The sequence below is a fragment of the Diabrotica virgifera genome, chromosome 2, assembly GCF_917563875.1.
Source record: "Diabrotica virgifera virgifera chromosome 2, PGI_DIABVI_V3a".
NCBI lineage: Eukaryota > Metazoa > Arthropoda > Insecta > Coleoptera > Chrysomelidae > Diabrotica > Diabrotica virgifera.
The window spans coordinates 181,473,922-181,488,207 of NC_065444.1; the positions used below are offsets into that span (position 1 = coordinate 181,473,922).

Genomic DNA, 14,286 nt, shown 5'->3' on the forward strand with positions numbered 1-14,286 from the left:
TTGCTTTAAAATGAATATTGTTTGACTTTGTGTGTTAGTTTTTCTAAATTAGCACGAAATAATAAGAAATATCAGGTCGTGATTCCATATAAGTTTCCATATGGGTGTGTGTATTTCGTACATTATTAGAAGATTATTTACTGAAATACATTGGACGTATCGTTTCTAATGATAAATTTAAAATTTATTGGCCACGTTTTTGAATAATAGCATAACCTTTTAATTTTATAGTTATTAAACAAATGATTAACGAGCCCTAGTTGCTGATATCATCAGCAGCAGACCATAAAGGGAAACGAACCTTTTGCACATATTTTTTCACGTCCTCTTCTCCACAGTTTCCTCGATTGTGCATATTATTTTTTGTTTTTTCTCCATTTTTATCGCCTTTGAAGTGCAATGCTGAGTTCCTTGCATGAAATTCATTATTTAAACATCATCTGTATCTGATTAAATAGTTTTGATGGGGAATAAGCCACAATTTTACTAAAAAAGTGATTTTAGTAACATTTCGACGCCCAAATCAGTTGTCGTTGTCAAAATTCAAAAACTATTAATGAATTAAACAAAAATAGAAAAAACCAATGGGAAAATCCCAATAGTTGGCTGTATACCATAGTTTAAAAAACCAATACAGAAGTAAAAACTTCGAGATGTATTCTGGTATAAAATCGTTTATTTAAAACTATAAAATGTCATGGATTGCAGAACGTTTTCGTTCTAAACAGAATATCTTCAGTGCATCCTGCCGAGTATTTTGAAACTAGCACACTGTAAATAGTGTTAACATCATCGTATATGGTTTACATAATGTAATATATTAAAATGTTATGACTACAAGTCGATGTTGATAGATAAAGTGGAACACATGCTAAAAGGGTGCCATGGTTCCCTGCTCGAAGATGCTAGGTACTTGCCAATTCAATGGGCACAGACCAACTGAGTCACAGTTGGTCTATGCCCATTGAATTGGCAAGTACCTAGCATCTTCGAGCAGGGAACCATGGCACCCTTTTAGCATGTGTTCCACTTTATCTATCAACATCGACTTGTAGTCATAACATTTTAATATATTACATTATGTAAACCATATACGATGATGTTAACACTATTTACAGTGTGCTAGTTTCAAAATACTCGGCAGGATGCACTGAAGATGTTCTGTTTAGAACAAAAACGTTCTGCAATCCGTGACATTTTATAGTTTTAAATAAACGATTTTATACCAGAATATATCTCGAAGTTTTTACTTCTGTATTGGTTTTTTAAACAAAAATGTTGTTGCTTTGTAAAAAAATTCTTCTAATAATTTATTTAGTCTGACTCATTTATATCGGAAATTCAGACACAGATTATACATATTAAAGTAGAAAACTTTAAAATTATATTGCCAATATTTATGAGTTGCATTCCTGGGACGACTTTATTGAAAGATAGTTCATTCGATTACATGAAATCAACCCCTACTCAAGAATATTTGTTACAAAAAAATCATAACCTGTGTGATCTGTCTTTAAAAAGACAACCACATGCAATGGTGACAGTAAAATTCTCGCGCTAGAGATTCCATAGTAAATCACGAGGGAAAACCAGGAAAAAACTTCGTGATACTATCCCTGTATAAAAAATCTCGTCATCTGTATCCTCTATTATCAGTAGGGCTACATTGTCAGGTACCTTAAACATTCCATTTTGGCATGTGGTTATTTGTCTCACGGTTATTTTTGTTTGAATTATTGTTGTCACGCGTCTTTTTATAACGCTGTTTTTCTCATTTTCCTCTTATAATACTGCATACTAGTTCCCTAATATTTCCTTTCATTTCGCACCAATCCTGTCACACCTTTGAGGCTTCTGGTTTAATATACTTCTACGTACTTGCCAACGTTTCTGTTAAATTTTTTAACTCATTGGTGTATACTAGGGTGGTGCGAAAAAAGTCAAGTTGATAATCCAGTATCGCTATAGTGCGGAAAAGTTGCGATTGGTAATTACAAGAAAAACAAAACAAAAATTATTCAAATCGGAATTTATCTTCCGATCCCGCAACGGGCCTAAATATTATGAAAATGAAATTTTACCTTTTTTTCGGAAGTTTTTATTTATTCTCCATGTACGTTTTATTTATCGCTATAGTAAAATTGATTTACAGTTTGCATGGTTGAGTAATAAAAACAATAGTTTTACGCACTTAACGAATATCTTCCCATCCCGCAAGGCCAATCAAAATCTATAAAAATTTGAAATTGTTGATAATTTTGATATATTAAAAAACATTTAGTTATCTCATTTTTCTGTTACATTGTGAAGCTCTTCGCTTGTCTATAATATGAATTATATTGTATAATAATATTTAAACGACCCAGAACTCACAACAAAAAGGTGATTGCACTTTTTACTCCACCCACACCCTTCTCTCCATACAACAAATGAGTGTGTGGTTTTTACATTATTTACATAGTACATTTCTTTTTCATTTGTTTGTATCCAGCTTTTAAACGTCAACTTTGAATTTTGATTTGGTGGTAAAATCCGGCAGCATGGACCTTGATTTAAGTGTTGCCTTGATGAATCCATCTCTTGATTGGGTCCCACATACATTAGACGATACTTCCGTGACCAGCTCTACGTACCGCTAGACAGCTTGCGTATGACAGGGATGGTTTTGTATATTCCAGTCTGGCGTGTTGCCTGATATAATGTAGGAACTTATATCTTCATTTGAAACGCTTTGAAGAACTGGTGGAGAAGATAGTTTTGCAATATTCCAATCTAATACTTCAGTGTAGTCCTGTGCTTCAAAATTTAAAGTAGGAAGGATAAATTTCTAATACGTTTGCCCTTGGCTTTAGTCTATCCGGCTTTTAACATTCTCCTTAGCCCTAGCTCTCTAATATGTTTCATTTCTCCATACTACTTGAAATTTTGAAGCACGGGACTAAACTGAAATAATAGACTGGAATATAATGTTGGAAAACTATTGCAGACTGTTGCAAAACTATTTTCTCCACCACTTCTTCGAAGTGCCAAATGAAGATATAAGTTCTTGCATTACATCGGGCGACATACCAGACTAGAATGTACAAAACTATCCCTGACATACTGATGAGAGGTGCCGAAAGTTGGTTACGGAAGCATCGTCTAATGCAGGGGAGGCCAACCCGTCGATCGCGACCCCTAGATCAGTCGATCGATGTCAAGAAAAAATTATCTACCTACCTATCTATTCCCGTCCTAAATATTACAAAAATCCCTAGCCAGTAGATCCCAGAGAATTAGAAAGGCAGACAGTAGATCTCGAGCCCCATTAAGTTGGTCACCCCTGGTCTAATATATGTGGGCCCCAATCAAGAGATGGATTCATAAGGGCAACACTTACATCAAGGTCCATGCTGCCAGATTCTACCACCAAATCACAATACAAAGTTGACGTTTAAAAGCTGGATACAAGCATGAAAAAGAAATTTACTGTGTAAATAATGTAAAAATCACACTCATTGCTTGGTTGGAGAGAAGGGTGTGTGTGTGGAGCTAGAAGTGCAACCACCTCCTCGTTGGGAGTTCTGGGTTGTTTAAGTATTGTCATACAATCTATAAACAAGCGAAAAACTTCACAATGTAGAAGAAAAATGAGATAACTAAATGTTTTTTAATTTATCAAAATCATCGAAAATTTCAAATATTTATAGATTTTGATTGACCTTGCGGGATCGGAAGATATTCGTTAGATGCATAAAACTCTCGTTTTTATTACTTAACCATGCAAACTGTAAATAAATTTTACTATAGCGATAAATAAGACGTACATGGAGGATAAAAAAAATTTCCGAAGAAAAGGTAAAATTTCATTTTTTTCATAATCTTTAGGCCCGTTGCGGGATCGGAAGTTAAGGTCCGATTTTAATAATTTTTGTTTTGTTTTTCTTGTAATTACCAATTACAACCTTTCCGCACTATAGCGATACGGGATTATCAACTTAACTTTTTTCGCACCACCCTAATGTATACCTCCATTTTCAACATTTTGATCTGTTTTACTTTTTAGATTGATTAAACCTTCACTGTTACCTCAAGAGCGAGGAGAGTACTTTTCTGTTATTAATAGTGATGGCTTAGTATAGATGGAATTTGTAAATTTTCAATTTTCCTTGTGAAAATGTAGAAAACATTGATATTTTAAATGTAAGCTGACAAACGTCAATATGAAACAGACAAAAGCAGATTTGAATATCCAACTTTTTCAGTCAACTATCTCTCTTAGGCCAAAATGGTTGGCTGATACACCCACGCCATGAAAAAAGTTTTAATGTGCTTGTAACGTTTATGCGGCCGTTCTTTCTGTTTTTCTGTTCAGGGGTGCACGGAGGACAAAACAATTCAATAGCATACATGATTATACATTTTAATGCAGATTAATATTATCAATATGCTCACGCATATTATGTCTAAAGTAATGGTACTTTTATCTGATTCACGTGAGTAAAAAAAATAAATTTTGTAGTTATTTTTCTTACAAGATTCCTCTTTTTACTACAGCATTAGCTCGGATAATGACAAGTTTGTCGAAAGCGCTCAGATAAAGAAATAAATTAGGTACTTCTTATATACTTTGATGTACTATCTTTTCAATTTCTTTATTAATTATTCTATAGTTTATATGTTGCTTGCTTACTTATACAATTTAACAGACTTACCAACCTCTTTTTTCAAAAACCTAATTAATACATCAGAAAATTGGTTTTATAATAGACCGTGTCATTCGTGCCTAATACTCCTATACCTGAATTATTACGTCGCATGTATTTTTCCCCATAATTCAGCAAAAGACATTCAATTTAATTTATTTATTTCTAGCCAATAAGAATCATTTCTGGCCATATAAAAGCAAAAATAATACCAAGGAATATTCCAGACAGTAGAGCTGCTGCTGCAATCATTGCTGCCGTTTGTGCATAACGTTCTTCCACCGTACTAAAAAAACAATCAATAAAATTAATACACCATAAAATAGATTAATAATTAAAAAAAAATTGTTAACGTCATCACAAATCTGATATAATAGAATTGTTACGTTCTTTTGGGTATGCTTGAAGGTGAAAAATGAAATATTTAATTTTTAGCCTACTATTACACTATCTAGTTCTACCGAGTCAATCGTTTGTGAAAATCTATAAATATTAATACCAGGGGTCTATGGTATTCTTCGGATTGTTTAAGTACATAATATAACACACACCTAGTTCAATAGTGCCACAAGTGCAAAACACAATATTCTCGAGAAATGAGCAAAACGTTCTGTAGTAAGCGCGTTTTGCCCTGTAAATAATTTATTTTGAGAGTGACTGGCTTCAAAATTACAATTTAGGTAGTAAATTATACAGTTATTGGCTGGATATTATTACAATTTATTAAAAATAAAACGTTATTATTATTTTGATAGTTATGGCGATATTGCATTGTGAAGAAAGTCATTTATAAAACGATACCTAGGAGATACGGAGGCAATATAATGAAAAAATCAATTGATTTTTGCAGTTGTGGCCGTATTGAATTATATCGGTTGTATTGTGGCAGTGTATATTATCGCCACATCTCTCTTGATTTTTGCAGTTGTGGCCGTATTGAACGTATTAAATTACATCGGTTGTATTGTGGCAGTTTATATTATCGCCACATCTCCCAGTTATGGCCATATAGTATAGTATAGTTGATCCAAAAGATGGCATAACCCAGACATCCAAAGTGAAAGTTATCCTTCAACACCAAATTGTTCTATATGGTCCACACAATGTCAAGAAAAAAGTTACACCATTTTGAGCGTCGGGTTTGGGGGGGAGAGGGGGGAGAAATCGGTAAATTCGTAGTTTTTTAAGTTTTTCGCCAATATTTCTAAAACTATGCGGTTTAGCATGAACAACCTTTTATACAAAATTGTTCTACATTAAATTTGAAATAAAAAAGGCCCTATGCATAATCTTTCTAAAATAAATGGTTCCAAAGTTACGGAGGTAGTATATTATAACTGGTCCAAAAAAAGGCCTAACCCAAACATCTTAAGTAAAAGTTTTCCTCCAACACCAAAATGTTCTATATGGTCCACATATTGTTCAGTAAAAAGTTACACCATTTTGAGCGTCCGGTTTGGGAGGGAGATGGGAGAGAAGCCGGTAAATTAGTAGTTTTTTTAAGTTTTTCGTCAATATTTCTAAAACTATGCTTTAGCGTAAACAATGTTATATGCAAAAATGTTCTGCAAGAAATTTAAAACAAAAAATGTTCTATACATAATTGTTATAAAATCAACGGTTCCAGAGTTACGGAGGGTGAAAATCGAGGTTTTCGATACTTTTTATATTTTTTGGGCAATATTTATGATATAACTATACCAAAAACCCAGACATCCAAAGTGAAAGTTATCCTCCAACACCAAATTGTTCTATATGGTCCACATAATGTTCAGAAAAAAGTCACACCATTTTGAGCGTCGGGTTTGGGGGGGAGAGGGGGGAGAAATCGAAAAATATAAAAAGTATCGAAAACCTCCACTTTTCACCCTCCGTAACTCTGGAACCGTTGATTTTATAACAATTATGTATAGAACCTTTTTTGTTGTAAATTTTATGTAGAATAGTTTTTTATAGAACATTCCTTACGCTAAAGCATAGTTTTAGAAATATTGACGAAAAACTTAAAAAAACTACTAATTTACCGACTTCTCCCCCATCTCCCCCCCAAACCAGACGCTCAAAATGGTGTAACTTTTTACTGAACAATATGTGGACCATATAGAATAATTTGGTGATGAAGGAAAACTTTTACTTTGGATGTCTGGGTTAGGCCTTTTTTGGACCAATTATACTATACTACCTCCGTAACTTTGGAACCGTTCATTTTAGAAGGGTTATGCATAGGGCCTTTTTTATTTCAAATTTAATGTAGAACAATTTTTTGTAAAGGGTTGTTCATGCTAAACCGCTTAGTTTTAGAAATATTGACGAAAAACCTAAAAAACTACGAATTTGCAGATTTCTCCCCCCTCTCCCCCCCCCCCCAAACCCGACGCTCAAAATGGTGTGACTTTTTTCTGAACATTATGTGGACCATATAGAACAATTTGGTGGAGGATAACTTTCACTTTGGATGTCTGGGTTTGGGTCTAACTATACCATACTAATATTGCATTTTCAAAACCTCCAAAAACCCTACAGTGAAATACCGAAGTAACTTACTTTATAGTTATCCAAAACAATATTTTAGTTCAGGCTGTATTGCATTAGATGGGCCATTATATAGGCAATATTTTACAGCCTTAACCCAAAATTCGGATTTTTTGCAGATGTGGCACAATTGAACTAGGTGTGCTATAATATGTCCGTCTAGAAAGTATCCGGAATTTTATATTTCTCCTAATTCCAATAGATTTCCTTTTTGTAACATTTTGAGACAAAAGTGCATCACGTAGTTTGTGCCGATAGTAGGTTATGGACAAAATCGCATGACAACACCATCTGTCAAATATTGTTATTTGTAAACAGACTTAAGATTTGTGAAATAATCTCGCAAGTAGAAAAAAGAAAAGTGGTGCAATATTTGTATAGAAAGGGTGTCCGAAACGTTAGGAAATTAGGGCAATTGACTGAACTCGGAAAAAGTGCAGTGTATGAGACAATAAAGAGGATAAAAATGGCATAGATATAAGACATAGACCAGTTTCGGGTAGACCGCTTAAGATTTGCGGAAACTTAACGAACAGATTTGGAAAATTAGCGAACAGATTTGGAAATTAACGAAGAATAAAAGTGTGCCCTGAAACTGTCCGCATGTCACTTAAAAAGCAAGGCTACATATATCAAGAAATCCAAAAAAATCCCTATAATGACACCACTGCAAAGGCAACGAAGAATAGATTTTTGACAACGTTTTCGAGAAGATAATTTTAATAATGTCTTTATATCTGATGAAAGTTGTTTCCAGCTTGGTGCAAATCATCTTAAAGTCCTATCAAGAGAAAATGTTACCGTTCAAATTTCCAAATTTCCCTCTAAAATAATGTTTTGGGGAGCAATATCTCAGCGTGGTGCTACTCCACTCTGTATAGTTAATGGTACTGTAGATAGTGCGAAATATTGTGACATTCTAAATGGTTTTTTCTTGAAACGGCTCATGTTTTATATCCAGAGGGGTGGCGTTTTCAGCAAGATAATGCAAGATGCCATACTTTTGCTTATACTCAAGCTTGGATGCAAGAACACGAATTGGCAACAATTCCGTGGCCAGCAGCATCTCCAGATCTTAGCCCCATTGAAAACATATGGGGATTGATGAAGACTGAAGTGGAACGAGCAGCGCCATGGGTTAAAGAAGATCTGATTCGGTCAGTTTTACAGGCCTGGAACACCATTACCGAAAATTATGGCCTTGACCTAGTTTCGGGTATACATGGACGTTTAGTTAAGTGTTTAGATTTAAATGGAGGTTGTATAAGTAAATGAGATGAAGTATTTGTTGAAATTTTATATTTCAAGTAATAGAAATAAATACCGTTAAATTATAATTCTGCTTCTTTTTTCCGGATACTTTCTAGATGGACTATAGTTCTGTTACCGTTTGCAGGTGATAGTTGGTGTCAAACTTTGATCGAAACTCCGCGTGCTCTCTGGTTTGTTACAGTTCTAGTTTTTTACAAAAACTAGTTGTTATGATTCCGGTGAACCATTTGTTCATATGGCTTAACAGGTTATGGATCGACAATATTCTGGCCAAATTTTATCTCCTTTTTTGTGTAGAAGATACGTTACAGTCTTACCCCATATACAACCGCCATTGCACCTACAAACGCCGACAATGTTACCCCCTTTGCCGCCGACTACGTTCAATACTTTTAATCTGTTTGTCCTTTATCTTGTGTGTGTTATTTGTATTATTATTAATTTTATGTAAATGCCTACGCCAGTTCGGGATGTGCTGGATAGCTTCCTTTTTGGACTGGAATTTTCTGATTTCGATTTCGGTGCTGCTATATGGCATAGAGGGCTGGATACTCAAAACGAGGGATATAGACAGATTAGAAGCCTTCGAAATGTGGCTTTATCGCCGTATCCTAAAGATACCATGGACGGCGAAAGCCACAAATGTGGATGTCCTTAAAAGAATCAACCAAGAACGTCAGCTTTTCGAAAACATCAAGAAAAGAAAAACGGCGTATTTGGGTCACATCATGTGAAACGAAAAATACCAGTTCCTTCAACTTATAATCCAGGGTAAAATTGAAGGCAAGAGAGAAATAGGATGCAAGAAAATTTCCTGGCTTCGAAACATAAGGCAATGGACAGGGATTAACGACATACAATCTCTGATACACATTGCAAGAAACAGAGAGTTAATGGAAAACGTGATCGCCAACACCCATTTGTGGATTTGCATTTGAAGAAGAAGAAGAAGAAGAAGATTTCGATTGTATTTAAGACTTTCAAATCTTTGTCTTTGTTTGTGACGTGTTCTGTCCATATTTTCAAAATTATTCTATATACCCACAACTCGAATGATTCCAGGTTTTTCATTTATGCCGCCTTCAAGGTCCAAGCTTCCATTCCATAAAACCAAGTCGAAAAAACTTAGCATCTAGCCAAAGTAACTTTTAGTTCTAACTTCAAATCTCTGGTGAAAACCACTCTTCTCTTTTTGTTAAAATTTGCTCTTTTCTATTATAGAAAGCAATCTACCTGCTTGTTTTGATGTGTCCTTCTAGATGGCTTCTGGTATTTATCATAAAATACCTAGGATGCTAAACAAAAGGAAATAATTGCAACTTTCTACTTTAAACAAAATGTGTGAATAATGTGCGAAGAGGAATATTGGTACTTTCTTCTCTCCTATCATTCGCAGAAGCGTTTCGATATTTCTATCTCATCAGTGCGACTTTGTAAGAAATACGAAAGCAGTACCCTTTCCGTATAACGATGGCCGGTGTCCAGATGACAAAAATAAACATTAAAAAATTCAATGGGAAAATCCCAATAGTTGGCTGAATACCATAGTTTAAAAAACCAATACAGAAGTAAAGACTTCGAGATGTATTCTGGTATAAAATCGTTTATTTAAAACTATAAAATGTCATCGATTGCAGAACGTTTTCGTTCTAAACAGAACATCTTCAGTGCCTAGAATGAAGTATTTCCACGTTAGTTTAAAGCAAAAGGTTAAAAATGTGACTGTTAAAATGAAAAATGTGGGAATACTTACATCCTGCCGAGTTTTTTGAAACTAGCACACTGTAAATAGTGCTAACATCATCATATATGGTTTACATAATGTAATATGTTAAAATGTTATGACTACAAGTCGATGTTAATAGATAAAGTGGAACACATGCTAAAAGGGTGCCATGGTTCCCTGCTCGAAGATGCTAGGTACTTGCCAATTCAATGGGCACAGACCAACTGAGAAATTAGGAAGTGGATATACAATTTGACAAGGGTGACATGACATGACAAGATAAAGCCAATTTTTGGTTAAAGTTTCATTTGATTTTGGATTTTTTAATAAAATGCAAAGGTTTGTCTGCAAAAATAATTTAAATTATTTGAATAATAAAATCTACTGTAAAGTTTAAATTAGCAACTCTCTATTCCAGAATAACTTAAAGATTCATTAAATTTAATGCAGATATATTACATGGTTTAAGTTGTGACGTCATCGGATGTGAAATGACGAGATGAAAGTTGAGTTTTGTTGAAACAAGGAAATACACTACATAATAAAAGATAATTAGACTTGCGTGGAAAAACAAAGCTAAACAAACCGAAAAAACCAGAATTTAAGAGTATTTTTATGTGATGAAATGTTGGTTGCCTAACAAGGCAAGCAGGCAACAGGTTGAAGGTAAACGGTAGAATATTGCGAGAAAACAGTATATATACAAAAGGTGGCTATTTATCGTGTTAAATTTATTACTATACTATTGTAATGAATGATTATGTCTGTTAAAAGTTGGAAAATAATTGTTAACAAAATTAAATAACTAAAGATTACTGTTAGTGAGGTAGATATATGTGTGAAGGATACGATTGTATATAGTATTGTGAAATGAATAAAAGTATGTAATAATATAATAAAATTAAACTATGTGACATAAAGTCTAATTCATCTTTATGTAGTTTTGAAAGTACTGAATGAATTGGAAGTAATGTATCTTGATAGTCTACCAACGTAGAATAGTGAATAAAATAATTAGAATGAGAGCTACCAATATAGGTCAAATTGTGGGTTGGTGTCAGTATGTAAAGAAGAATCTAAATTGAATGAGTATATGAAATAGAAAAGTATGAGATTGATTTCTATTGCTGATAGTGGAGTGAACAGACTGAACTAAATGAAATATATTTAAGTGCAGAACTTTATGAACGTATGTGATTGCAACTGAAATCAAACAAATGAAAAATGTGAAAAAATTATTTTAAATTGAGATAAATGGATATTGGAAGTTGCCTGATATGAATGGAAATGAAAAGATAGATGAAAAAAGAAGAATAGTGAATGCATTAAAACTTAAATGTTATAGTCTGAAAGAAGTTTGTAATGGATGTAGGTGTGCAGTATCCTATTGTTAAGTAAAGTCTAAGAATCTAAAAAGAAAGAAGTGACAGAATGTTACTAAGTAAGGAAAGTGATATATATGACAGACCAGAGTGATTGGATGTATGGTGTTTTTTATTATTGTAAGCGGAGATGAGAGAAAATGAGTAAGTAACATAACAGGCAACAGGATAAGTGAGTGTGAAGAACATTCCAAAGAGACAATAAACCAGACCGATTTAAGGATTAATAATAATAAGAGCCATTTAAATAAATTATGAAAGAAATGGTGAGATGAGATATAGAGGACCTGAAAAAAGAGACAGAGACACAAGGTCAAACCAGAAATGACTAGGAGTGGAGAAAAATATAAAGGATAGGAAAATAGAAGAATCAAAACTGTGTTAGGGATGGGATAGTGGGGGAGGCAGTAATGAAGTTGAAAAGAAATTGCAAGTTGAGATATGTGTTAATGGGTGATTAGTATGGAAAGAGAAGATTGTTAGAAACTAGTGGGGTAGTGGAAAAAGAGGGGGAGGGGGAAAATGGAGAATAGGAGTAAAGGGGAAGGGGGGTGAGGGGAATAATGAGAGAAAACTAGGGTTGGATTAAGGGAATAGTTGTCGATGGATAGGAGTAAAAGGACGATTTAAAGTTGTTTGACGATTAACGCAATTGGGGCTGGTCCTCATGTCTCTGGAAATCTCAAGGTCCTCGTACAAATCCAGGCGTAGATTGTTTCTGTCTTGGATGTTATGAATTAATTTAACACCATCAGGGATGTTAAGATGATGATTATTAACTTTTAAATGATGGGAAAAGGCTGATGTAGTGTCTCTTTTAGAATGTTCAGCAGATCTGGTTGAGAGTGATCTGTAAGTCCTGCCGATGTAAGAGGCATCACAATCAGAACAAGTCAGTCTATAAACACCACGACGATTCATATAGTGTATTGTATCCTTAGTATTTGTCAAAAAGTGGCCAAGGGTATTTCCAACTTTGAAAGAAATATGTATATTCTCAGAAGAGTTAGATACAATACGTTTAATCTTTTCAGATAGATTGGGGTTATGATATGGTAGTGACCTGTAAATAGCAGAAGAGGAAGATGACTGATGGAAAGCAGAATTTTGAAGCAATTTAGATTCTCTTTTACGGATGAGTTTATCTATTATAGAGGGATCGTAACCATTGTTGACAGCTATTTGTTTTATAATGTTGAGTTCTTTTTTGAATGAATCTGTTGACATAGGTATAGAGAAAAGTCTGTGTATGAAGCTTCTAAAAGCTGCTAGTTTGTGTGATAGAGGATGATTAGAAGAAAAATGAATTACATGGTCAGTTTGGGTGGGTTTACGAAAGATACCAAAGTTGAGTTGGTTGTTAAGTCTGGTAATAGATAAATCAAGGAAATTAATGGCCTGAGAAGATTCTAGTTCCATGGTAAATTTGATATTAGGGTGAATTAAGTTAATTTTAAGAAGTAGTTGTTGAGCTGATGTCCAGCAATGAAGACCAAATAGTCATCTACGTAACGGAACCAATGTAAAATTTCTGGATTTTTCATAATGTGATTGGACTCTAAATGATCCATAAAGACATCAGCTAGGAATGGGGATAAGCAACTGCCCATTGCTAAACCATCTGGTTGTTTATAGAATTTGTTGTTAAATTGAAAGAAATCTTGAGATAGACATAATTCAAGGATATCTAGTATCGGTGAAATGACATTGGGCTGAAAAGACTTGTTGACTAAGAGTGATTTTACCAGACTTAAAGTTTCGATTTTGGGCACTGAAGTAAATAGGTTGCTTACATCAAAAGAAAGCATAGCTATGTCTGGATTGAGATTGATGAGTTGAAGTTTATCAACTAATTGGTATGAATTTGATACAGTAAAACGGGGTGTGAAGTTGATTAAATTTTTTAAGGTGTTGAGTATGAATTTTGATAAAATAGAAACTGGAGTGTTAATGAAACTGACGACAGGACGTATAGGAATTCCAACTTTATGTATCTTGAGTAAACCGTACAACCTCGGAATAAGAGGGTTACCAGGAAGTTTGTTGTAAGGGGCCTCATAATTGGATAAAAATTCAGAGTGTTTTTTGATGTTATCTTTCAATTTACTTATGAATCTCTTGGAAGGATCAGTTGGTAAAATAATGAGGTGGTTGTCATCTAGAAAAGATGAAACTTTATTGTTGTAAGTATCACGGTCTAGAATAACCAAACAATTACCTTTATCAGCTTTAGAAAAAATTAGGTTGTGATTAGCAATTTTATGTTTAATTGATTTAAGAGTTTTGAGATGAGATTGAGCTTGTTTAAATGATAGATTATCAATAAAAGAAGAGTTATGAGAAGAAGAAGAATTTGAAGATGAAGAAATCTTATTTTTATATTTATTGATGTAACGGTAACAGGAATTTCTAGTTGACGTTCTTTGTGAAAGAGATAATGAAAGGTTTTGGATTACTATATCTGTCTCAATAGATAGACTCTCAAGATCGTGTAATACAGCCTTTTCCCATCATTTAAAAGTTAATAATCATCATCTTAACATCCCTGATGGTGTTAAATTAATTCATAACATCCAAGAGAGAAACAATCTACGCCTGGATTTGTACGAGGACCTTGAGATTTCCAGAGACATGAAGACCAGCCCCAATTGCGTTAACCGTCAAACAACTTTAAATCGTCCTTTTACTC

General features: G+C 33.9%; 1 protein-coding gene across 1 annotated transcript in view; it reads right to left on the minus strand.

The window, feature by feature from the left end:
* Positions 1–4,829: 4,829 nt before the first annotated feature.
* The window catches only part of LOC114326507 (equilibrative nucleoside transporter 1-like), a 37,583-nt gene continuing 28,126 nt past the window's right edge, over positions 4,830–14,286 (minus strand). Inside the window, exon 8 of the mRNA XM_028274898.2 lies at positions 4,830–4,971. Coding sequence (XP_028130699.2) covers positions 4,851–4,971 — 121 coding nt within the window. The 3' untranslated portion in view covers positions 4,830–4,850. The remainder of the gene's footprint in view (positions 4,972–14,286) is intronic.